Source organism: Apodemus sylvaticus, chromosome 10, assembly GCF_947179515.1.
Source record: "Apodemus sylvaticus chromosome 10, mApoSyl1.1, whole genome shotgun sequence".
NCBI lineage: Eukaryota > Metazoa > Chordata > Mammalia > Rodentia > Muridae > Apodemus > Apodemus sylvaticus.
Window position 1 is genome coordinate 90,798,134 of NC_067481.1, and position 27,134 is coordinate 90,825,267.

A 27,134-nucleotide genomic window follows, 5' to 3' on the forward strand; every position below is an offset into this window, starting at 1 on the left:
ATTCAAATCACCACACTTGTCATAGGCAGGACAGCTTTCAACCCTTGGTCTTCTCCCATCCTCCCTCCTACACTGGCTTCTGTTACCATAAGGCAGAATTACATGTCTGTAATTACGGAAGTGCTTTTACAGTATCCCTGAATTTGCCTCCAAAAACTGAAATATTTACTAACTTGGCTATTTCTGAAAATGGTCTCTGATGTATAGTGACAAATCATTATACTGTTGTGATGATTGAGACTTGACAAAGTTTTTAATCAAATATCCCCCAAGGTGTTGGAACAAACTTTATAGATGTGATTTCCACCTAGTTAGCATTCTGTCTAAACTCCATCTCCACAGTTACCTGGCAACATCCAGGTAGGCCTGACCAGTTATAAAGGCAGATGCTTGCCCCTCCTCCCTCTCTTGCTTCCTTGTTCTTCCCTTCCCCACCCCTTCTTTCCCCATTCTCTTCCCCCTTCTCTCTGCATATACTCTTGACTGGCCTCGACTTCTCTATTCTCTGTCTCTCTCTGTCTCTCTGTCTCTCTGTCTGTCTGTCTGTCTGTCTGTCTCTCTCTCTCCCTCTCTCTCTCCCTTTCTCTGCCTCCATTACCCTCTTAATTCCCCTCCCCATGCCCTGAATAAACTCTATTCTATACTATACCATTGTATGTCTGGTCCCTCAGGGGGAAGGGATGCCTCGGCATGGGCCCACTGAGACACCCCCTTCCCACATACCTTACCACACCTCCATAGAACATATCCACACCTCTTTTTATAAACACATCATACCTACCATTCATTAGGCCTTAAAATAGATGATTTTTGATCTAGGTGAATCTGATCCAATTGTCAAGGGCCAGCCTCAGCTAGATCTGAGTTCTGAGAGAAGAGTTGTTTGAGAGCCAGGAAACAACTACACATCAGATGGTAGGCCCAAGCTGATGCCCAGTGTTCTGTTGAGATGGCTTTCTAGATCGCACATTTGTGCCTGCTCTCCCTCTCCCTCCCCCTCCCCTCCCCCTCCCCCTCTCCCTTTCCCCCTGTGTGTGTGTGTGTGTGTGTGTGTGTGTGTACAGCTTTTTCTTGCTATTCTAAAAACTCTCTGGTTGAGACAGCTAGCTTTCTGCTTAAGACGGCTCTCTCTGCTGGTAAAAATTCTAAAATCTCTCTAGATAGCTTCATAGGTTTTCTGACTGAAGTCAGAAAAACTACTATTAAAAATTCCTGAATTTTCCTACCAAGCAAAAACACCTGTTAGAAAAAATTTCTAAAAGTAATTCTTGGGTTTTCTAATCAAAATAAAAAAGCCATAAAAATTCTAAAAGAGCTATGTTCACTCTTCTGACAGCCTTCTCTAGATAGCTGCTAGGAAACATACTAAAAGAGGTGTGGCTGCTCTCTGAGTAAGTCTTGGGCAAGGTCAGAAATCCCGTTAGAAAAGATTCTAAAAGAGCTATGAGAGACCTGAAAGCGCTGTGTTTGCTCTCCATGGATTTTCTGACTAAAATCAGGAATCCTGTTAGAAAAATATTTTGAAGAGCTGTTTGCTCTCCAGAGATCTCCAGACAGCTCAGCTCTCACTAGGAAAAACAGTTCTAAAGAACTGCTATCTTTTTCTGCTAGCTCATCTCATATAGACCAAAAAGCCCCGTTTTTAAATTTACATATCAATTCAGTTATTTTTTCCAGGTTCCCTTTTGATTATCCTACGACTCTGCATCCCACAACCCAGCCCTTTATTCTCAGCAAAAGGATAGCAAGTATGCTTTCTTTTCTTTTTCTTTTTTTAACATTGAAAAAAAAAATCAGAGATCTGCCTGCCTTTGTAAACTTAGCCAGGTGGGACCTTGTCCTGAGATGACCATTCTGACCACATCTGGACCTAAACTAGCTCTGTCCCAGGTTGACCCTGAACTCAGGAATCTGCCAGTATTTGTGAGGATAAACAAACACACAAACAAACAAACCTTAGCTGTGTGGAATCATGCCTTGCGCTCGCCACTCCCTAAATCCCTAAATTCTCTTCATCGCCTTCCTTGGTATCTTTCTGACAAGCTGGTTCATACTGCAGTCGCCTCTGTTTCTTTAGAACTCTGAAGCCCCTTATACAACGCATATTGCATCCTTATATTTTTGTATAGTTGAGAACTTATATATTTTCGAATTCATATTTTTTAGAGTTCTTTCCCCGCAGCCTTAAGGGCAGTCCAGAAGGTCCCAGTGTTTACCAGTTTGCTGAGATATTAGCCACACCTTCCCCTCCCGGACTCATGCTGTCTCTGGTTATCATGGAGTCATTAACCTTAACAGGGAGGACAATCTTGGAGGAACATGAAACTATGTACATTATTAAACAAATAATTATTCTGCCCACTGCAGCCATCGACACTCCCGGAAGACAACATCCACTGGCCCTGTCCCAGGGGCATTCTGTCCCTACCAAGGGCATGGGAGCACTCCCGTGAGTTCAGCACCCAGTCAGTCCACAGGCTTTCACGACAAGGCTGGGGGTCCTTGATAAAGAAGAAATTCTATCTCTTAGCTTTTGCTTGACTTTTCAATCTGCCCCACAGGCTCAGATATATATCTTTCAGTTTTTGAAAGTCAATGGGCAATATCAAGGGATTAATGTAAGTACTTTATGAGAGGAATGAAGCTTTCACAATCTGAAATGCGGATTTCAGACTTAATGGACGTAATATCCGTGTGTGTGTGTGTGTGTGTGTGTGTGTGTGTGTATGTGTGTGTGTGTGGTGGTGGTGGTGGTGGTGATTGAAAATGGTCCCCACAGGCTCATGTATTAAAATGCTTCGTTCCCAGTTGATGGAATTGCTTAGGAAGGATTAGGAGGTGTGGCTCTGTTGGAGGAGGTGGGTCACCAGGAGTAGGCTTTGAAGTTTCAAACGCCCATGCTAATCTCAGTTAACTCTCCTGCCTCATGCTTGTGGGATCGCATATAAGTGCTCTACTACTGCTCCAGCCCTGTGTCTGTCTTCCTGCCTGCTGTCACGGTCCCCACCAAGATGATCATGGACAGTACTACCCTCTTGAACTGTAATCCCTAAACTAAATGTTTTCTTTGTGAGTTGCCTTGGTCATGGTGTCTTGTCACAGCAACAAAAATAAAAGCTCCTAAGTCCTGTGAGTATTAAGAGCACATACACACATTCTCCTGGCTTTGATCTTCTGTTAGAACCATGATACAGCTGCGAACTGTGAATGCTGCTGCTGTGGAGGGCTGTCCTCTGATTCGTCCAGCTCTTACCAGGGTCGGGTTACCAGAGCAGTTGTAATTATTCCCAAGAGAGCCTCAAGATTTGGCCTCTTGCCAAAGGAGTGTGGGGGAGTCATTAGAACCCCTTCTGGGATTTCAGCCAGTCCTTTCTGAGTCTCTCGTCAGTTGCATGCAACTCTGTCCCAGGTATACATAGTCACATAGTCTGAGAGGTGACAGAGTATATGATGGATTAACATAAGAGGAGACTGCACCTATGCAGCTATGGGGACGTTCTCATCCGGGTTGGGGTGAGACATTTTAGTGATGTGGCTGTTTTGGGGTTCATCAATGCTCCTGTAACCAACCCCTCAGTTGTGTTCTTATAAGCAAGTTCAACAACCTTTTTGGTTTTCCAACCTAGACTTGAGAGCGATCGTAACTAAGGTCTGTCATTAGAGCCCTATCTGGGCTGAGCAGAGGGATTCATGTGTTCCTAGGAAAAAGTCCTGTAAGAGTTGCGCCCAACTCGTGCCATCAGAAACCGAAAGGCCAATAAATTAAAGTGAAAGAAAAATTGGTATTTTGTGAGAGCTGTCAGTGGTGATTTTGCCTGGTCTTTCCTAGTGTGTCTGGGGTAGGGCAGAAAAAGATTATAGGAAATGGTAATAAAGAAAGAAAATTCAAGGAGACTTAGATCATGGTTATGGTAGCCTTGAGAGATATTTTCCTCTTCAATTGAATCTATTCCAAGAACTAACTTTAGGTTTTGCGGGAGAAATGTCTGTCTAAATTCACCCTGGCTGCCTCTTTTCCCAGCCCACGCTTGCTGGTGGTGAAGGTGCCCAGACCTTGAGTAGTGTTAGAGGGAAGTCTCCTGAGCTCTCATCGGATTCCCAGTTGGGCCCAGGCACAGAAAGGATGCTAACTAAAGTGACCCCATCTCTAGCGTGCCACCCGCTGAGCACAGGTTCTTCTCTAATCCTCACAGAAAGCAGGTGGAGGGGGTACTCCTATCCTGCCTTCCTGACGAAGAAATTGAATCACAGAGAAATGAAGATCAGCCCCAAAAAGCTCATGATTAGTCACTAACGGGGTCCAGAAGTCAGGGAAACTCTACCCTCGTGGCCCTGGTTGGTATCTGTCCAGCTTGTAGCCAATTTTCTCCGGGAGAGATAAATGAGGGTGGTCTTCAAGGTTTGCGGGCAGTCTTCTAGCCCTTGGCAAAATAGTGTGCCCCTGCTGGAGAAGAACGGGGAGAAGGGGGAGGAGGGAGTGGGAACCCAGAGGAGGGGAAGGCGGACCTTGAGAGAGAGAGAGGGAGAGAGAGTTTAAAAAGAGGAAGGAAGTGGGGCCCTGCAAGGCGCCTAACCACCCCAGCCAGCTTCTTCACTAGAGAACAGGAGGCTCTCAAGGCTCCGGTCTGGCCATGGCCCCCTGGCGCAAAACTGACAAGGAGCGTCACGGAGTGGGTAGGTGTGGGCACTGGGTCTGCGCGGCAGAGGAGGGCAGGTGGCTGGACAGCCTCACGCAGGTGGATGTGACCGGACCTGCAGCATGGGTGAGGGCAGGGCAGGGCGTGCTGTGCTAACTTATGGTCTCAGACAGTGCTTCTCTCTGCTGCAGTCGCTGGGGTGAAGGAGAAAATGAAGGCAGAGAAAGTGTAACCTTGCCTTCAGCCTCTCCCAAGTGCTCGCTCACACAGCCTTGAGATGAGTTGTCCTTGGTGACCTTTAGCTATTCAGCCCTGTGTACCACAGAGCGCTCTCCATTGGTCAATTTTCCAGCCGCCATGGCTCCCTTTCCCATCTCTAAAGCCTCGTTTGCTGGTGTGCTCTGCCTGTTTGCTCTGAGTCAGCGGACCCCTGATCTGTCAGTTCTAATATCCCAGGTTTCCAGTTTGGAGCTGGGCCAGAGCCAATGGGATCTTTCACTAGAGCGTTGGAGAGAATGAGTCCTGTCAAATTATCAGAGGATCGCCGAGAAAACAGCATCATCAGCTTCAGCCATCTAAGCTCCCAGAAGCCTCTGCTTCAAATTGGGGGCGGAAGTGGTAGCTGGGGGAAGGGAGGTGTCAGGTAATGTGACTGACTCTACGTGGCACCAGTGATGCAATCCTGCCAACTCTAAGTGAGAATTTAAAGGTTGATTGGGGGATTTCCACACTGCCAAGATCACAGATCTCCCCAAGAGAGGATGCTTCCTTAGGCCAGGCCTGAGGCAACTCCGAAGTGGGAGTGATGCAGGTGTGTGTGTGTGTGTGTGTTCCTGAGCCACAGTTTGAGAACACTTTCGGTGTTCTCAGATACAGTCATCCTTCACAGGCAAGCATTTGGCACTTCGAAGCGCTTTGAGATGAAAAGTTCCCAGCAGAGAACAGATAAATCATATCCGCAAGGGGTCTCAGGGTCTCCATCTATAAAATGGGAAGTTTGAACTAGACTCAATAAAGGCGCCTTTAAAACTTCAAAGCTTCTCCAACTCCCGGCCTTTCCAGCTCGGGTACCCTGCTAGCAATCTACACAGGAACAGAGGGACCATGAAAAGGGCAGGAGGTGTGGGCGGGACAACCCTTGAGTCCTAGGGCATGAAAGCTGGCCTGGAGAAGTATGCTCAGAAGGGAGGGGCTCTTAAATCTGCTTCAAGGAGAGGCAATGGTGCCGAGCAGGATAAATGGAAGCCACATCTAGACCACACCCTTCCTCCCCCACCCTATGACAGGTATTAACATGTTCCTGTTTCATAGTATTCCATTGTGAAGGTCGTTGGAGATGATGGGCACAGGGGCTTGGAGGGGCAAAAGGTTAGAGAAATATGAGGAGTTAAGACAGCTGGGCCATCTCTGGGTGCCTTTCCATGTGATTCATTCTTTTTTATTTTATTTATTTATTTATTTATTTATTTATTTATTTATTTATTTATATTTTTATTTTTGGTTTTTCGAGACAGGGTTTCTCTGTACAGCCCTGGCTATCCTGGAACTCACTGTAGACCAGGCTGGCCTCGAACTAAAAAATCTGCCTGCCTCTGCCTCCTAAGTGCTGGGATTAAAAGCGTGCGCGGGTACCCTTAGCCCCATTGAAATCCGGGATGCTGATGTCTGGTGTTAAAGCCCCTTAGGCACCAGAGCCAGGCACATTCTTAGCCACCTTACTGGGCAGGCAATCCCCTACCAGCTTATTTCCTGTTCTTGCTGCAACCTTAACACAGGACTCTGTCAGAACTCTAGAGAAGGCCTGGGGTAGAAGCAGGGCAGGCTCCTCCCAGGCAAGGCAGTGTACTTAAGAAAGGCACAGCTTCTACCTTGAGGAGTTTGGAGAAGGTTAAAAGTTTGGGTTGTGAAGTCAAACTTAAGTTCAAATCTAGACTTGTTTCTTCACCTATAATGAGGTAGAGATGATGATGATGATGATGATGATGATGGTGATGATGGGGATGACGATGAAGGTCTGATGATATTGTTCTGGGGACTACCTGAAGTCATCATTGTGAAGCACCAGGGAAGACTCCTGGCCAAAATCAAGGGACTTATCTTAAATTGAACAACTACAGAATCAGGATGGACACAAAAGAATAGTCCCAATGTCAATTTTGGAGCAGTTGCTCCTAGTGAGAGGGTAGTGGTTTAAGTTTATAGGATCCCTTCTTGTCTTTGACTTTGGAACATCTGTGTGAGAAAGTGTTACTATTCCCACTTTATAGGTGAAGAGCCCCCAGGTTTGTGTAACTTGGTGATAATGAAGCTGGTCTTACTTAAATTTCACTGCCCTCGGACTCTAGACTTAAGTGTTATAGACATTCTTCTCTATGCCAGGAGGGCCCTTGAAGGGGAATGTCTTGGCTACAAGTTGAAAGCTTGTGTTTTAGTCAGGGTTTCTATTCCTGCACAAGCATCACGGCCAAGAAGCAAGTTGGGGAGGAAAAGGGTTTATTCAGCTTACACTTCCATATTGCTGTTCATCACCAAAGGAAGTCAGGACTGAAACTCAAGCAGTTCAGGAAGCAGGAGCTGATGCAGAGGCCATGGAGGAATGTTTCTTACTGTCTTGCTTCCCTGACTTGCTCAGCTTGCTTTCTTATAGAACCCAAGACTACCAGCCCAGGGATGGCACCATCCACAAGGGGCCCTCCCCACATTGATCACTAATTGAGAAAATGCCTTACAGCTGGATCTCATGGAGGCATTTCCTCAACTGAAACTCCTTTCCCTGTGATAACTCCAGCTTAAGTGTCAAGTTGACACACAAAACCAGCCAGTACAGCTTGTGAATAGCAACTGGATCAAGCAAGAAGTCTCATTTGGTTTTAGTAGATGTTTGTAGAGAAAAAAGCCAGGGGAGAGGAGGTTGCTTATCGTAGAGTAGGAGGGGTTTGCGTGGACTTCCTTCTGTGGTTCTGTTCTATGGTTTTTGAGTAGGAATATAAGAAGCCAATGAAATCATTTGAGAGATGGGCAGGGATTGGACATAGACTAGCAGGGAGATGGGTAATAATTCTACATGTCTCTAACTGCTGACTTAGTAGGTCCAACCCAAATCAGCTTAATGTTAGCATTTGCAGTCTTGATCCTCTCTGTGTGAGCCTGGCCAGTGATGGCCTTCTCCTTGGAAGAGGTGTGGGAAGGGATGGAGGGAGGAGGCAGAAAGAGAAAATGGCATCAGTTGAGCTTAAGTCTATTAAGGGCGAAAGCAACCCTCGGAAGTAGTGGATTGGTTGAGGTGCACCTTCATTTTGCTGCTCACAAAATCCATAGAACATTGGTTCCAAGGCAGACTTGATCAAATAACACTCATCTCTCATTAGTTTCTCTCCTGTATTTACCAGCCACAGATGCTGTCCTCTGAGGTCTCCCCCCAGAGATGCTGTGAGTTGGAGAGATGGAACAGCCCGTTATATCTCCCATGATGCTTTGCTCTGCCTCTCCATCCGGGTTGCCTGCAGAAGCTCCACCCACCAGGTCCCTTTTGCAGGCATCAGGACTGAGAAAGGGAAGGAGGAAGGCCTGCTCTTTCCCTTTAAGAACAACTTTTCTGAAGATATACTTCACATTTCCTCTTAGAGCCTTATGGGCTAAAACCTAACCACATGACCAAACCTACCTGCAAGAAGAACTGGGAAATGTAGTCTGTATTAGAGTCAGCCAAGACCCAGCTAATACTTAGTAATGTTACTCTTATTTTTTCATATTTCTGGAAACTGAGAGCCAAGATCAACCTGCCAGGAAGGATGGTTTCCTCTGTGGCCTCTAGGTGATTGGCAGATGGGCATCTCATCGCCTCTTTCTAGGGTTGCTCCTCTCCACAGCCATACTTTTGGCATCTCATTGTCTGCTCGCAAGAACACTGGTCAGAATGGGTTAGCGCCTCTGGCTAAGGGCGTCCTTTAATTTCATTCATCTCTTCAAAGTGCTTGCTGCAGATATGGAGCAATTCCAAGATAGGAGGGATTTGGAATTTAGCCTTTACATGTTAAGGAGACATAGTTAAATCCACAACAGATCATGTGTGATCTCTGCCATGGTGGCCGGAGACTAGAAGTCAGTCCTCAAGGTAGGAGTCTTCAGATTGAGAATGACAGTGGAAAAAAATGGAATGATAGTTCTTCGAAAGTGGGGCCCTTAGGCAAATTTCTATGGAGCCTCACTTATGCTCAGAGGTAAGGGAAGAAAATCTTTCTCTCCCTGTCTCAGCTGGTGCCATGGAATTTATACAAGCAAAGGACAGACTAACAAGATAAAAAATGAGCAGAAGGATATTAGAGTGTATATCATGCTAATACCTGGAGCACCCAGGAGAGAGCAGCTCAGGGTTGCTTTGAGCATGCCCTTATATGGCGGCTTAACCCAGGAGAAAAAAGTCTCAGCCAAGTGTCAGGATAAAAGCAATGGGTATGGTTTACTGGAGGAGGCTGACTCAGGAAACGGCTCGCTCAATCCATCTTGGAGTTCACTTCCTGTGGTTTGCATGACCACAGAATGCCTCTTCAAAGGAGGATTTATGGTTTTCCTGTTTGTAGAACTAATTTTTGTCAGAGAAGAGATGATTCGCCAAAGCTTCTCTGTGTATCTCTTGAGTTTCGCTCTCTTCTAGGGAAAAAAAAAGACTGGGGCAGTGGTGTGTTTTGAGGTGGCGTAGTTTGATCCTTTAAAGGTGAGATATTTGTCTTTTACAGCTTATCTCCAGCTCAGGGTTCTGAGGGGGTAGTGGTGATCTTTCTCAAGTGCTGGCGATGGTTGGTATTTGGGGTGTTTCTTGGTTTGTTAGTATGTCTCTTCCATCTTCACCCAGCGTCTCCTCCAGGTCAGTATGCCCCCTACCTTTCCTTTTTAAATGAGAACACTGAGTTCTATTGGATTAGAGGAAACCATAATGACTCCATTTTAACTTGATTATTTCCGGAAAGTCAGTGTGTTGACATTGGTTCACGCTCTCGGATTCTGGGAATGAGGACACCAAGGTCACTCTGTTTCTAAAGGCTGAGGGCAAGATCCAAGTCAAGTCATGGCAGGCTCTGCAGATGCAGAGAAGGAATGGTTTTTCTGTATCTTAGTGGGAAGGAAATGGAAGGGCTCTTGTCTACTTCCTAGTTCCTGGATGTGGGGATGCTTATAGCTCAGAACCTTGGACAGAGCTAGTTTATGCTGGAGATTTATTAGGAGGGGCAATATTCATTCAAATACTTCATTTTAGATATGTGTGGTATGTGGCAAGTGATGCATTTTAGGGCTAAAGGGAATCACCCAGAAATACAGGGAGTCTAGCAAGACATGCAGCAGCCAGGCCTCCTAAAGGCTGAACTTGGGCAGCCTTGAAAACCAACGCCTCCTCTCCTGGCTTCCCAGCCTCTCTAAATCCCCCAGCTCTCCTCTCCACACTATCCTCATCACCCCCTCTGAGTCCACCACTCTTTCTTAATTTTAATATTCTCAATCACCCCACCATGACCCTTGCTTGAAATCTGTATGGTTTCCATCAACCATAGAATCTTCTGTGTTCCAAGAGGAAAGATCTGGAGTGGGGACCCGACTTCCCTTTTCAAGATGACCCCCCATAAAACAGGCCATGATTTTGAGAAGAAACAAGATGATTTGTAAGGGGGGGCGGCAATTGAAGAGAAAAGGGAAGGGGGAAATAATGTAATTGTATTTTATTTATTTGTTTGTTTGTTTGTTTGTTTTTGGTTTTTTGGATTTGGTTTTTTCAAGACAGAGTTTCTCTGTATAGACCTGACTGTCCTGGAACTCACTCTGTAGACCAGGCTGGCCTCGAGCTCAGAAATCTGCCTGCCTCTGCCTCCAAAAGTGCTGGGATTACAGGTGTGGGTCACCACTGCCTGGTGTATTTTAATTTTTAAAAATATATATGAAAAACAAAAACAAAAACAAATCTTATACTAGCACAAGAAATCTTATACTAGCACAAAAAATAAGATACTATTATCTTAACTGTCATACTTGGTAACTCAAAGAATTTATTTTGACATCTGTATTTTACAGAAACAAAACCCTTTCATAAATTCAATCAAAGCAGAACAAAAAAGGGATGTAAATGCTTCCTAATGAATAGTTTGATTTTTTTTGAAAAGACCACCTGAGCCACTGCCAACCTACATACAGGTTCTGCTCCACTAGGAGTGTTGTCCTGGCCTAATTCAGGTTGCTATGGCTATCACTGGGTCACATGACTTGTCACAGTACCCTTCTAGCCAGAGGTATGTGGAGAGGAAGGAGCACGCCTTCTGCATGGGCGGCGTGCGTGCATCACGCTTCCCTAATGGCGAGAGTGAACACTCCTTCAGAGGAAGCAGCTCTGCTGCTTTAGTCATCAAGACAACGAGTGACCCTACTCACTCACTTGCTCGCTTGCCAGTCCATTCTTCCCTTATTTTTGGTATAGTTCTTTGGTCCCAAGTCCCAGGCATTGTGTTCATCACCAAGGCTCCTAAAATTAGCCCTAAATGGGTCCTATCCTTTGGGAACTAATATCCTGGTAATGAAGACACAGGAACCTTGTGGGTCAATCAACAAACATACAATTAGAAACTGTGTGGTGTCCTGCTGAAATAAATGAATACTTATCTGTGGACGAGCATAGTATGGAGAAGGGTCTTGATATGGATCATCTGCAGGTCCCTGGCCTGGGCAGTGGCAACAGAGGTCTAAAGGAAATGCTTGGAGGCACCCTGGGATGAGAGGCTAACTGTCTTTGGACCTGTCCCAAGATCTTCAACAAGAACACGGTGATTGAAAACTTAGTTTCCTCCCAATGCTGATTGTTTGGTGCCTGGCCTCTTCTTTTGTGATGTATCAGTAACTTGGGGATCATTTAGACAATACCCTGTGCGTTGGTTGATTAAGTCCATGTAAGTCCAGGTATATGGGACCCTCATGTGTCAATATCCAGCCTGGTTCCAACCATCATGCCTAGGTCTGAAGGAGCTTTGGTTGAAAGATGCATTTTTTTCCCCAAACTCAGCTTTCTCCTGAGTCTAGCATCCTCATGGATTTGCTGTTTTTTTTGAGATAGGAAGTGTGGTGCCATAAAGTTCTGCTCCTTTCTGGATGTCTGGATTGGCTGCTTCTGTTAAAGCTTTCTGACCTTTAATTGTCTGTAAAGCATGAGTCTCGCAGCCTGTGTTCTGCAGCATATATTGAACAAACAAATAGGGCTGATGCTGTTTGCCATTGGCACCCAACCCTAGAGGCTTCTGGGTAGAGAAACCTCAAATATCACTTCTAATAGGCATTTCCTCCCTCCCTCCCTCCTTCTTTTCCTTCTTCCCTTCCTCCCTCCTTCTTTTCCTCCCTCCCTTCCTCTTTTCCTCCTCCCTCCTTCTTTTCCTCCCTCTATCCTTTCTTCTGGTAATTGAGGTGAGATGAGTTGAGGAGCAGTCAGCCTGAGTGTCTGAGCCGCTGAAGATGTCCTGTTTTTGTTCTCAGAGAAGTACATCCTTTGTCTCCCTTCCCCACCAAGGACGAGGCAGCTTCCGCACTGGTTTAAATTCACCGTGGCAGAAACTGGTCCTGGAGGAGAGGGATGTGACATATGGATCGATACTGTCACAGATGTCTCTCCATCAACTGCTCAGAGAATTCCGGGTTCTGACAACATACAGCTGCCATTAGGTCATGGGTCACCCCACAGGAAAGAAAGAGCGGGTTCTGGTTTCATGGTAACATGAGGGTGGGGGGTGGAAGGCAGAGGGTGACTTGTGGTGGGGCAGACCACTGGTGGGATCAGCCGCTACAGAGTAGAAACACCGGTTTCAGTCAAATGCTGTGGCTTTACCTGATGCCTGTTACTTTTCTGTTGCTCTGAAGAGAGATTAAGGCCAAAATGACTTATAAAAGAATGCAATGAATTTGGGGCTCATGGTTAGAAAGGATTAGAATCCATGATTGTTACAGCGGGGAGCATGGCAAGAAGGCAGGTAGGCATGGTTCTGGGGCAGTAGCTAAATATATCCTGATCCACAAGTTGGAGCAGGGGAGAGGAAGAAAGAAAGAGGGAGAGGGAGTGAGAGAGGAGAGAGAGAGGTAGCTGGAATTGATATGGGCTTTTGAAACCTCAACACACACTCCCAGCCACACACCTCCTCCAGCAGGGCCATACTCCCTGATCCCTTCCATACACACTCACCAACTGGGCACCAAGTCTTCAAATATATGAACCTCCAGGGTCTATTCTCATTCAAACCACCACACCTGCCAAGTGAGATTTTGTGCTCGCTTCACTGGCTGCAGCAGTGAGGGAGTTTCCTCAGGGAAGAATATTCTGATTGTAGAGCAGAGGCAATGCAAATAAATGTCTCAAGGAGGAAGTCCCTCTGCTGTGCGGGAGGCCAGGAGGCTGGATTATGGGTGGGAGTTGTAAGAACGGACTGCGTGGGAGGCGGTCATAGGGAGGAATGACTTCTGTGTATTGTGGAGACATTATTCTTGATGAAGAAGTGGAATGAGATATTTCAGGGGTCGGGAAGAGGATTGAAATGCCACATCTTAAACTCAGGCTGGCAGTTTCGTGGGGCATGAAAAGGGAGTTAAGTGTCATAGAGGACGGGCTGGTGAGACAGCCGCTGCGGTGACCCAGATGTGAGGTGGCAGTGGCTCACCCTTGAGGGTGGCTGCAGAGGTGCTGACACGGACCTCACTTCTGGACATCGTCATGTAGGTGGGGCAAGTGGATGTGAGAGACAGAGGCGTCTGCGGTGGTCCTAAGGCTTCTGACATGACCAGCTAGAAGAGCCCGGACAGCATGTGGGGTCTCTCTACTCGTTCTTGATCCGAGTTGTCACCAGCCTCCCTTGAAACCATGAATTGCCTCGCCCTTTCATAGCAATGATGCATTTAGACAGATTTCTGTGTCCAAACCTCAGCAGTACCCTGGGGGGAGGATGCGTTCACCTTTACAGGTAAGGAAGCTGAGAGATGTTTCTAGCCCATTTTAGGTTCTTCTGAAATCACACCTCAGACCTTCTGTCTTGTCACTTTTCACCCCCACTGTGGTCCACTTCCTATTGCTATAATGGAACACCGCAGACTGGGTAATTATTTAAGAATAGAAGTTGATGTAGCTCATGTTTTTGGAGGCTGGGAACCTGGCATAGGCATCTCAGCATTTGCTGAGGGTTCTTACAGCTTTTAAAAATGGTGGATGGCAGGGGCTCATGAGATGGCTCAGTGGTTAAGAGCACTGACTTGTTCTTCCTAAGGTCCTGAGTTCAAATCCCAGCAATCACATGGTGGCTCACAACCATCTATAATGAGATCTTATGCCCACTTCTGGTACTTACATATAATAATAAATTATATTATAAACATACAATTATACATTATACTACAGTACTTACATATAATAATAAATAAATCTTTTTTTACAAAATGGTGGACAGTACCACATGCTCTGCATCACATGTGCTGAGACTCAAGTCTGTGTTTTGTTTAAAGTGACTCATGCCGCCTTGGGATCTACACTCATGATGTCATCAAATCCTAATGCAAGGACTTGGGATTTACATTTCCAATCTGCCAGCTTTCGGGGGGACACATCATGTCTGAATTAGTAAGAGTATATTTCCCAATAGATGGCCTTTCCCAGTAGATGGTCTGCTGTCTGAGGGCAGAGCTCCATTGGGAACTGATTCTGAGTCCATGCAGCCCATGAGTACCTGGAAAAGGGGAGGGCAGAGAACCTAATTGTTTAACAGTGGGTTTGCTTGAGAGTCTACCCAGAGCTGCAGGCCCATCTTTCCAGAAAGGATGCACACGTGTTGTCTGTGTTGCAAGTCAGTCATCCCCATCTGTGGAAGCTAGTTATGGTTCTGGAGAAAGTGTGTTCAGTAACCGCTCTGCAAACTGCCACAATGGATGTAGCCAAGGCTCTGTGTGCCAAGGTATTCCTGGACTCGTGTGGGCCTGTGTACTGGATGCTTTCCATTTAGATCTCTGACCAGGCCAGGTGTGAGGGTCCAGGCAAAGGAGGGAATGCAAGCGGGAAGAGGAAGTCCTCTCTGCCGCCTCCACTGCTGAAGCTAGCTCCATCTCAGTCCCAGCAGTTGCTGTCACAGTGGCTCCCTGTCACCCTGCTCTGAGTCAGGCCTGGCTGGGCTGAGGAGAGGTGGACTTTAGCCAGCAAGGAGTGAAGGGGAGCTTCTGGTGGCATTTTGGGAGAGTAGACCTCTTCCCAAGTAGCGGTGCTACAGCTCTTATGACAGAAATTCTCAGACAATTACAAAGTAGTTCTGACATACCCTCTATTCCTTCTGGACAGGATCCTTATATACAGTTTTGGGGTGAGTCAGGGTCTGACAGGAGGTACTTCCCATTGGCTTGGTTTGAGAGCTTGGGGATACCTTATCTGCATGTGGGAGGGGTTGGAGTGCTGCCCCATGTGACTTATGGCCACAGACCTCTCTCTGGGGGGACTGGGGTGGGGGTGGGGCTGTGGGGACTGTAGCTATGTGACAGGAGCCAGGGGCCCAAGGATTGTGGCCAAATGCCTACCATCCCTTGCGGGCAGGTGATGGTCACCTGCTAGATCACTGGGGTTTTAAGCTTGAACTGGACCAGTGACCAGGTTGCCTATCACAGGTCGCCATCCCACAAAGTTCGGAGCTGCCAAAAGTCAGAAAAACATTTTTCTCCTTTCTTTCTTTCTTTCTTCCTTTCTTTCTTTCTTTCTTTCTTTCTTTCTTTCTTTCTTTCTTTCTTTCTTTCTTTCTTTCTTTCTTTCTTTCTTTCTTTCTTTCTTCTTTCCTTCCTTTCTTTCTCTCTCTTTCTCTCTCTTTCTCTCTCTTCTCCCTCCCCCCTCTCTCTTTTCATTTTGTTTGCAATCTGTTCAGATCAGTTTATGTCCAGGATGCCTGAGGAACAGTGAGAAGGCAGCCCTGCCTTTGGAGATGCAGACCAGTAGTGAGTCTCTGCATGAGGTTACAAATAGCACCACAGTCACTCCTAATCTCCTACTTCTCAGGTGGGGGCAGGTGGACCCCTTGTTTTATATTACCACAATCCTGCTATAACCTTATCATATTTCACTTCACTCTTCTGTTGAGTCGTCTGGGACCCTCCATAGAACAGAAGCTCAACATGCCAAGACTGATCCTCTCCCTGGAGTTGCTGGGTAACAAGGAGTAGTTGTTGATTGGATGGAAGGATGTGTGGCTGGAAGGATGAAGAGTTGGATGAGCGCATGGACGGATAGATGGATGAATGGAGGGATGGGTAGATGAGGGAGGAACCAGGAAGGTAGGACTCGAAGTTTTCCCATTTCTGAGCCATACAAGGTTCAGATGAACTGAGTTACTCTATCTGACCTCCACCTTCTCACTCCATCCCTTGCCTTCCAAGAGGCTGTGCCCTATGAGAGCACCATAGTTCTGAAGTCTTTCCTGATGATGACCCTTTCAGTCGGCCACTGGGTCAGTCCCACTTGTTCACACCCTGGACATCCATTGAGTTGGCCCTGCTGTGTCCTTCCAGGTTACTGCTGACTCCCCCACCCCCACCCCCCCCACCCCCACCCTCACACCCCCACCCTCACACCCCCCCACCCCCCCACCCCCACCCTCACACCCCGCTCTCATGCCCTTCCTGTCCCTCCCACTGTTCTTCTTCTGCCCCTTGCTCCTGCTCTGCTCCTCCCTCTCCTTCTAGTCTCACTTCCCTCACAGGACCTTTCTGGCCTTCTGAGAGGCCGCGGCTGCTGTGCCTGGCAGCTCGGGTCGGCCCCACAGAGTTCAGGAAGCTCCTTGTTTCTCTTTTGTGTGGCTCTTCTACAGGATTTCAGAGGGTTCAGGAGAACAAGAGCCACTTAGCTCTCCAAGCTGGAGGAGGATTCATCAGATTGCCAGAGGCTTTGGGGTTATGTGGTGGATTTCATTCTTTCTAACTCCACAGTGTATATGTGAAAGTAAGAATGTGCATACATGTGCACATGTGTGTGCCTGTGCTGTGGGAAACGCCCACACCATTCTAAGCAGGATTTACCCACCTTGGTCCAGCCGATACTGTGAGATGGACATGATTCTTTGATATAGAGCTGCCTCTTCAGTTATATGGTAGAATGTCAATCCATTTTCTGTTGCTATAACAAAGTACCCAAAGTAGAATACTTAACAAGGTTTAATACTTAATAAGAGGTTTATTTAGGGCACAGCTTTAGTGGCTGAAGATCTGAAATTGATCATTGGCTTTGTCTATTCAGCAGCAGGTGAGGACTTCAGGGCCATCTGTGCTACTGTGGTAAGAGTGGAGATGAGAGAAAGAGAAGCCAGAGACTGGGAAGTAGGCACGTACTTCTTTTTATAACAATTTTCTTGGTGGGGGTGGGGTGGGGTGGATAAATCAGTCTCATTTCCACAAGCCATTCCTGGATGACCTGACCATCGTCCACTGGGCTCAGCCTCTTGAAAGTTCTACTGTGTTGCCAATCTGAGGCCCTCCTCTAATTCCTGAGCCACTGTGGTGCACACTCGGTCCATGTGTGAACCATAGCAGATGCTTAAGTAGCATGCCTGGCTTCAACTATTAGAAAGAAGATTCAGCCTTCAACCTGGCCCCGAATTAGGGCAAAGATAAATATCACCAGAGGGAAAATTGTCCCAAACTGAGGATCTCTGGACTAGAGAACTCGTAGTTGAAATCCCAACCTGATTCCTGTTTGCTGGGTGGCATCACGTTGACTCACTAACATGATGTGCAGCCTCGGGGCCGAAGCTCCAAGCCCTCCATGAATGGTTCAGTGTCCAGGGTTGATAGGCATCCCGTCGTAGTCTCACAACAGCTGTTTTGAGGATTACCGGTTTGGGATTTCTCTATGTGTCCTAGCTGGAGTCACTGGCCTCAGGTGGTCGCAGTCCTTGGGAGCACTCCTTTGGTGTTCGTCCTTGAGAACAACGTCTTCACGGGCTCTGGTTGACTTTTTGCTGCTGATGTTCCTGGGTGTAGCACTTGATGCAGGAGGTGGTCAAGCCCTTTGTGTGGAGCCAGGCACCTGAGATGATGGGACCATCCCTGATGAGGAGGCTAAAATGGGATGCTGGCTGTAAGTTGGCCGAGGACCAAGGCTGTGAGTTAACTCTCCCATTTGCCTATGTCATGGCCATGATATCAATGGTTCTCATTCTGGGGGTGTCATTTGCCCACATTTATTTGTTTATTGTGTGTGTGTATGGATGCCAAGGCTCTAGTGTGGAGATCAGATGACATCTCGTGAGATGTCGCTGTGTGATGTTGCTATGTGAGTCCTGGGAAACAACTCAGGCTGTGAGTCTTGACAATAGGGGCCTGTACCTGTCAAGCCACACCATCAACTTCCATTCTAGATGATTTTTCTGCCTCTTCCATTGTACACTTAAATTGCTGACAGGGGCTGTGCCTTTATAGAGTGGGAACAAGTGGATCCTCCCTCAACCTGGTCAGAAACAAAAAGAGGGTCAGAGATAAACAATCACACTCAGCAAAGGGTGGCATTCCGCCCTAGAGTTTCCTGTTAGTAATTTAGAAAAATTGAACAGAAGTAGGTACTGGAGTCACTTCCTTCATCTGTTTACTCTGAGCAAACGAAGCTTTGAGAACAGAGGTCCTCAGGCAAAGGGAGGGTGGGCTTATAAGCGGTTATCAGTTACTTTCATATTTACAAGCAGTGAGTCCCTTGGGACAGATACATATTTCAGTGGAGGTACGGTTACAAAAAGTTTCTGAGACTTCTTCCTCTTCCTCCTCCTCCTCCTCCTCCTCCTCCTCCTCCTCCTCCTCCTCCTCCTCCTCCTCCTCCTCCTCCTCCTCCTCCTCCTCCTCCTCCTCCTCTTCTTCTTCTTCTTCTTCTTCTTCTTCTTCTTCTTCTTCTTCTTCTTCTTCTTCTTCTTCTTCATCTTCTTCTTTCTTCTTCTTCTCCTTCTCCTTCTTCTCCTTCTCCTCCTCCTCTTCCCCCTCCTCCTCTTCTTCCTCTGTCTCCTTCTTTTAAATATACTTATTTTATATATGTGAGTACACTGTCACTGTTTTAGACACACTAGAAGAGGGTATCGGATCCCATTACAGATGTTTGTGAACCACTGTGTGGTTGCTGGGAGTTGAACTCAGGACCTCTGGAGAAGCAGTCAGTGTTCTTAACCACTGAACCATCTCTCCAGCCCGTTTCTGAGACATCTTAAGCTGACAGATTTGAATGCTGTTGCCTGATATGAGTGGGCAGGGTATGAGGGAAAGGACTCTGGTCAAAAGACACAGGAGTATGAGCAAAACTCAGTATACCCTGTCCTCCAAGTGTGCTGTGTGCTGACCTGATTTGCTGCATAGGCAAAGCCCCATCTGCGTGGTTTCCTTTGGTGGAAACCACAGTTGGTCCTGCAGCCAACCTCTGGCTTGGAGGAGCAGAGAGTCAGTGCAGAGCCTGCTTAGCAAGGACACTAGCACACTGGCATGTGTCCAAGTGCCAGCAGCCAGTTGGAGAGAGGACTGCAAGCCAGGTCACGTGCAGAAGGAATGGAGAAATGGCTGGGTTATGCAGAAGAGAGAAGCCTTTGAGCCCTAGGGCTCTCTCCAGACTTGTTTTGAGTGGTGACACACACCTTTAATCTCAGCACTTGTGAGACAGGGGGTTCGAGGCCAGCCTGGTCTACAGAGTGAGTTCCAGGACAGCTAGGACTATACATAAAAACCCTGTCTCAAACAAAACAAAACAATACAAAACAAAACAACAACAAAAATGATAAAGGTTTAATTTCACTCAATGATGATCTTCTGTGTCACTGCCTGCAAATGGCTAGGAAGTGGGGTTAAAGGTGACAGGAAGCTCACATAGTGGTGCTCTGAGGAGATCTTGTAATACTGCTTAAAAGAAACTGGGCACACACTGATTGAGCTCTGACTGCATCTGGGTGATGATCCTGCAGACAGTCTATCCAGCCTTTCATGATTGGTATCTGGTGGGTCTTTTCAGAATCTTTTTGACAGAGAATAAAATCATCTTCATTGAGAACGAGGATGGCCACATGGAATTGTAGCTCACTGAGACTATGAATGAAGAAACATGCTAGAATGTACTCCCAGGTGTTATGAGGGGGCAAGAGAGTATGAGATTACATGTGGTATGTGGTTACATCATTTGTCCATCCGGAGTTCTGATTGGCTGCCTTGTTTAAAAAAAAAAAGACTGGGTGTTGTTTCAATTTCTAGTTACTTTGAGGAAGCAGGAAGTCTCAGAAATGGTTAGTAAGATCTAGAGAATCACAGTTGGTTTGCTCATCTGAGTGCCTGGGCTCAGGTAGCACAGGCCCAGGGATCAGCTACAGAGGTGCCAGGGGCTAGAGAGGGCATCCCACTTCCCTTCAGTGGGAGTTGGGGATGCTGAGGCCTAGAAAGATAGAGTCTCCTGTTCAGTGTAGGCAGTCTGGATTACAGGACAAGTGTGGAGCACTGCACTCTGCCAGGCAGATCCTAGCCGCGTTCCTCTCTTGGCCGTGTGCAAGGCATGCTGTGGCCTTGTGTTTGAGGCCAGAGCCAGTGAAGGACAGGGCTGATGTCTTGAGCTGGGGTCTGGGGCCCTGCCTCATGCTTTCTAAGCTTCTTTGCCTCCCAGGGAATTTCCATCCCTAAGAATTCCCTCATCCGGAGGTTAGGGCCATAGGCTACACCTTGTGCTGGGCCCTGTTCTGTATCCTAATAACATTGTGTGAGAGATACCATTAGCACACTCCTCATAAGAAAATGAGACTCAGAGAGGTACAGATACTCACCCAAGGTCACACTCAACTAAATGGCAGAACTGGCATCTTTCCCAGGCACTGAGCTCTCTTTGATGAGTTTAGGGGGGGACATATGCTATAGAGATGGGAGGCTGAGAGGGAGAGAGGAGAGAAAGGAGATGAGTTGGGAGGGGATTGAACATGATGCAGAATAATTTATACAAAGCCTAGAGCTGCTTCTCTCATGGTGTGCACTGGGCCAAGCACTTGCTACACCCAGCTCAGGCACTGTGTGAGATTAGGTAACTTTACTAACCTCTCTGTTCCTCATTTGACATATGGACACGATTCTCTGTACTTGGAAGCGGTACTGTGAAGATTATAAACACATATGAGGAGAGTGCTTTGAACATTGTCTAGTCCATGGCAAATGTCCAATGAACATTGGTCCTCATCAGGACCTTACTATCAGTCCACACTCCCAGGTAGGTGAGGCCTGGTTACATACAGTTTCTCTCCAGGAACCTTAACAACCTGTGTAAAGTGTAATTTACTCCCTTGGTTCCCCAGATGCCTTTCAGGGTACTCAGAGCTGGCACAATGATGCCTACCTTAAGACACAGAGAGGAAGTTTGGCCTGTCTCTGGCAGCTGCCAAGGCAGGTGGGAGGGGCCTAGAAACAGACCCACTGTCCATGGAGTGGACAGCAGCAGGGCTCACTACCCTCATGTGGAAGGACCCTGGGCAATCTCCTTCCTGCTTAAAGTAAGACTAGAGCTGTGAGGGCATGGACCCTGTGCCCTGGGAAGCCTCCAGTCACCCCATATGCTTGTCCTGGGGAATAACTGATGCTCTACAATGACCTGGGCTTCCAGACTGGGACTGTCCATTTCATCCTTGTCACTGCAGATGAGCCTGCTGCTCCTGTCATGCTGCGGACGCCATCTTGCCTGAGTCCCCTCCAGGTTGCCTATGACTGTACATCACTGAGGGCATGCTCCATATATAGTTGGCACCTCTCTTGTCCCTGGCTCCCCGAGGCCAAACATTCTTCTCCACTATCCTGCTCACAAGCACACCTCTCCCTCCTAGCACCTCACTGCATGTCAAGTGCTAGGTGAACAGGTATTTCTTGGTAATTTTGACTAAACACACAAAGTCTCAGCTTGCTGTTTTAACCATGCTAAGTTGCACAGTTCAGTAGCACTGACCACAGCTACGTCTCCATTGCCTAGCTGTACAAGATTGCATTTCTCCAACAATGAATCTAGTAACCATTAAGCCGTAACCCCTCGCTCTGCTCCAGTGACTATTTAGCTGTTAGCATCTCTGTTTTTCTATTTCTGATCTTTCATATAAATGGAGCAGAGAAAAACATTGACGGCTCTTTGGGTCTGGTTCCTTCTACTTAGTATGTTTTTCTAGAACCATCTGTACTATGTCATGTATGAGTAGTTTGTACCCTTATCTGGTTAAATAGTATTCTGTTGGCTGCATATACCACACTTTGCTTATCCAGCTACTGATAGATACCTGGGTTGTTTTGATCTTTTAGGTTATGCTAATAATGTCCAATAAATGTTCATATGAAGGATTTTGGCTTGAATTCTTGTTGACAATTGAGGGTGTGAGTCCAGGAATAGGATCGATGGGTTCCATGTTAATTCTACTGGCTTTTGAAGACGGCTCACCCTGTCCCCTAATTGCTATACGTGACTTTTTTCCATGCTAATTTTTGAGGATTACAATTTTTTCTGCATCCCTAAAAAAAAAAAAATTAAGGCCATCCATACCAATGAGTGGTCATATGATATGAGATGGTGTGCTGTGCTTCTGATTGGAAGTTCCCTAATGACTTTAATGCCAAAAATCTTTTCATGTGCTCTTTGGCATTTGTGGGTCTCTAGGGAAATCAATTTTTAAATTCTTTTGCCCATTTATAACTTGGTCTGCATTGTCAGTTTTGTTGGTGCCATGTAAGAGTTCTTTATAAAGGTTGGGATAGTCTAGACTTTAATTTCAGATCTGATTTGTTGGTGTGAGTCTCTGAGTTAAGCACTGCCCATTGCGAAGGGAAGCTTATTTGAAGGCTGAGAGCAGCGCTATTTTGTGAGTATAAATATAAACAGCTAAAGGCACTTTGAAGACACGTTCACTTAGTGAAGCCACAGTTGTAGGTTCTCCCTTAGGGTCTGTGACCTCCCTATCCATGAGCTCTTCTTGCTTGCTTCTTTGTTTTGTTTCTGAGTTTGTAATTTAAATGTCATTCTCCCCTCCCTCTCCTCACTCTACACCCTCTCGAGGACCCCCCTCCACTTTCCTTTACGCCCATGGATTAAGATCCACTCAACAAGAGGGATGTCATGCCTGGTATCTGAAACCTAGATATCTACTCAGAACTAATGGAGCCATGCCATTAGAGGAGAATCTACAACCACTGGTTTACTAAGCCAGCACAATCCCTAAAAAAATAGAATTTTTAAACACACATATATGTTTGTATGTGCATATATACTTCTAAATATAACCTATTGAGTTCCATATTATGTCACTGTGTGTATGTTTTTAGAGCTGCGCATTTGGCACTGGACAACCAATTGTATGCTCTTCCCTGGGGAGGGCTGTCTCTCCTGCCACCTTTCCTCCATTGTCTGTAATTTTTCTCTTTGTTTGTGTAGGATTGAGGCCTTGTGGGCTTTTCCTAGTCCACTTAGGCGTGTTTGCTGGTGTCCACCTTTTCCAGCTCACATTCCCGCAGTCTTGCTGGTGAGATTTCATATGCATTGCTTCTAATATCAATAGGAGCTGAAATCTCACAGCAAACTCCCTGATCCTCTGACTCTTACAGCCTTTCCGCTCCCTCTTTGGCCATGTTTCCTGAGCCTTAGATGCTGGAGTGTTTGTATCCAATAGAACTGAGGCCCAGAACTCTGCTTTCTGAATGGTTGTGGTTTTCTCTAGTGGTCTCAGTCTGTTGCAAAGAGAAGTTTCCTTGCTGAGAGGTAAAGGCTACACTTACCTGTGGGTATAAGGACAAATGTTAATAGATTTGTTTTTTTTAGGGAGTATGCTGGCTTAGTAAACTAGTGGTTGTAGATTCTCTTCCAATACCCATGAATTCATTAGTACTGAGTGTTGTTTTTTATAAAAAGAAAGAGAAGGCCAGAGATTTGCTTGGTAGAGGCACAGCACGGTATGGGGAAAGGTGGGTGCCTCTGTGGGTCCAGGCTGAGGCATCCCTTCCCCCTGAGGTACCAGTCACAGGACATATAGAATAGAATAGAGTTTATTTAGGGCATGGGGGAGGAGAGTTGAGAGCATGGGGTTGGGGGACAGAGAGAGAGAGACAGAGACAGAGACAGAGAGACAGAGAGACAGAGAGAGAGAAGAGGAATAGATGCAGTAGATGCGGGTCATGAACACATGGGGAGGGGGGAGGGGAATGGGAGGAAGAGGCTAAGAGAGCAAGAAAGCAAGAGAGAGAGAGGAGGGGGCCAAACAGCTCCCTTTATAGTGAGTCAGGCCTACCTGACTGTTGCCAGGTAACTATGGGGAGGAGCCTAGAAGGAATGCTAACACTGAGTAGCTATCTAGGTTTCAGATATAAGGCATGGCATTTCTCATGTTGAGTGGGTCTTTACCTGATTAGAGCTGTTGGCTACTGCCAAGGTACGAGTGCCACTACTGCACCCTGAGGGTTATTGTGCCCTGCTGGTCCTCGGTGTGCTTTATCGGCGCTCTAGCTGGGTAGGTCGGACTCTTGGCTTCCTCCTTCCTTTGGAAACTTGCTGGCTTTCTGGGACCACAGGAGCTAGTCCTCAGGGAGAGACCATTCAGGTATGTTCCAGCTCAGGAGCCTCTGGGCCCTGGGTCTGAAGTGTGTGGTGTCTTCAGCAGTAGAGTACCTTTTACCTCTAGGGAGTAACTAAGGACAACGTCAGGAGGTCGTATGTCTGAGGACACACAACTCTCGGACAGCCTTTGCAAACAACCCAGAAGAGGGCTTCTTTTTTTTTTTTTTATTTGATATAATTTATTTACATTTCAAATGATTTCCCCTTTTCTAGCCCCCCCACTCCCCGAAAGTCCCATAATCCCCCTTCTCTCCCCCTGTCCTCCCACCCACCCCTTCCCCATTCTGGTTTTGCTGAACACTGTTTCACTGAGTCTTTCCAGAACCAGGGGCCACTCCTCCTTTCTTCTTGTACCTCATTTGATGTGTGGATTATGTTTTGGGTATTCCAGTTTTCTAGGTTAATATCCACTTATTAGTGAGTGCATACCATGATTCACCTTTTGAGTCTGGGTTACCTCACTTAGTATGATATTCTCTAGCTCCATCCATTTGCCTAAGAATTTCATGAATTCATTGTTTCTAATGGCTGAATAGTACTCCATTGTGTATACATACCACATTTTTTGCATCCACTCTTCTGTTGAGGGATACCTGGGTTCTTTCCAGCATCTGGCAATTATAAATAGGGCTGCTATGAACATAGTAGAACATGTATCCTTATTACATGGTGGGGAGTCTTCTGGGTATATGCCTAGGAGTGGTATAGCAGGATCTTCTGGAAGTGAGGTGCCCAGTTTTCGGAGGAACCGCCAGACTGATTTCCAGAGTGGTTGTACCAATTTGCAACCCCACCAGCAGTGGAGGAGTGTTCCTCAGAAGAGGGCTTCTTATGTCTGGTATTGAGGTTTTGTTAGATGTTTTTTGGCTCTTGAAGGGAGCATTGTCGGCCCAGATGTCAGCCCAGTTGATCCAAACTGTATATGTATATTTATACACTGAATTATGTGCATTGTAAGGTGTTGTGTGTGTGTGTGTGTGAACAGTTAATACTATGATTCCTTGTGGCTTTTTCTGACATCCACATAGTTATTTTCCCTCCCTCCCTCCTTCTTCCGTGTCTGTCTCCCTCCCCTTCTCTGAGGGTCTCCCATTCTGCCTGTCAGGTCATTTGTATCCTGCCATTTCCTCCCCTCCCACCTTCTTCTGTATTTGCCTTCCTCCCCCTCCTCATTTCCTTGATAAGATTACTTGTTCCCTAATATTCCCCTATTTCTTCCCAATTCCCTGAACCTGGTGATGGTCCCATTTCATTATCCTGGTTTCTGACTAGATTTACAGGACCAGGCATGAGCTCCTTCCTATGAAGCAGGCCTCAGAGCTAAATGGAAATGAATTTGCAATCCCTGTAAGAGTCATCTCGCTATTACACCGGCAGGTGGGGGTATATCAGTATTGTTGAATGCAGGGTCACCACTGGGTAAGACCATTGGTGATGTTTCTCCCCCAGCAGCCTGTAGAGAGAACACCACTGGGCACTATGAGAGTCAGTCAACAGAAAGGAAGCTTCCAGCTCAGTTCTAAATTGCCTTCTTTCTGTTCTGCAGCCAAAGCATGTGGTAGGTTCCACAACAAGGTTTTATTATCTAACTTTGTGAGCAAGCTTGTATTATTTGGCAGGGGGAGGCAGCTCTGGGAAATCTCTGGTCATCATCTTATAGAGATGTATTCCATGCTTGGCACTGGGATTTGTGCTTAATAACCTATGGATTCTGGGAGCCATTATCCATCCTTGTAGGGTATCCCTGTACAAACAAATTTTAAATTATCTTATAAAGTAGTGGGTTTGCATGTGTCTATTTCATGCGGCTTTGGTTTTTTTAATTGACCCTCCCCTTCACATTTTTCCCTTCCATCCTTGTATTAACCTTTCTACCCACAAATTCTCCATCTGTCTACTTTAATATTACATATTTTCTATTGTCTTACTGCCCTTAAGGTCATTCTCTCCCTCTTTTGGGACATTTTTTAAGCTTTCTGATTTCTACAAACATTCTGACTAAGACACATAAACATAAAGATTCAAAACTAGGATCCACATGTAAGAGTTAAATGTGGGGTGTCTGTACATCTGAGCCTGGATACCTCACTCTGCACAATTTGACGACTGCAACCATGTCCCCTAAACATTGTATCATTTCACATTCTTGATAGTGGACTTGACTGCACAAAGGTTTTAAAATTTTTGATGAAGCCCAAATTACCCCCCCCTCCTCTCTCTCTGATGATTTGTATATGCTCAGCCCAGGGAATGGCACTATTAGGAGGTGTGGCCTTTTTGGAGTAGGTATGTCACTGTGGGTGTGGGTTTTCAAGACCCTCATTCTAGCTGCCTGGAAGTCAGTATTCTGCTAGTACTTTTCAGATAAATATGTAGAACTCTCAGCTCCTCCTGCACTATGCCTGCTTAAATGCTGCCATGTTCCCACCTTGATGATTATGGGTTGAACCTCTGAACCTGTAAGCCAGCCCTAATTAGATGTTGTCCTTTATAAGACTTGCCTTGGTCATGGTGTCTGTTCACAGCAGTAAAACCCTAAGACAATCTTTTTTGTTGTTGTTTTGTTTTGTTTTGTTTTGTTTGTTTGTTTGTTTGTTTAAGGTAGGGTTTCTCTGTGCAGTTCTGCCTATCCTGGAGCTCACTATGTAGACTAGGCTGGCCACAAACTTACAGAGGTCTGCCTGCTTCTGCCTCCTGAGTACTAGGATTAATGGCATGTACAACCACCACCTGGCTAACTTTCTACCTATTTTTAATGTAACAGCTGTTTTTGTTGTATTTCTTAGTTGGGCTTGTGATGAAATACCATGACCAAGGCAACTTATAAAAGAAATCAGTTAGTTGGGAGCTTGCTTACAGTTTCAGAAGGTTAGTCCATGATCATCATGGTG

General features: G+C 46.3%; 1 protein-coding gene across 1 annotated transcript in view; it reads left to right on the plus strand.

The window, feature by feature from the left end:
* Positions 1-4,549: 4,549 nt before the first annotated feature.
* Dock2 (dedicator of cytokinesis 2) overlaps positions 4,550-27,134 on the plus strand; it is a 411,802-nt gene continuing 389,217 nt past the window's right edge. The window contains exon 1 of the mRNA XM_052194849.1: positions 4,550-4,674. Within this exon, the coding sequence (XP_052050809.1) occupies positions 4,632-4,674 (43 nt within the window). The 5' untranslated portion in view covers positions 4,550-4,631. The remainder of the gene's footprint in view (positions 4,675-27,134) is intronic.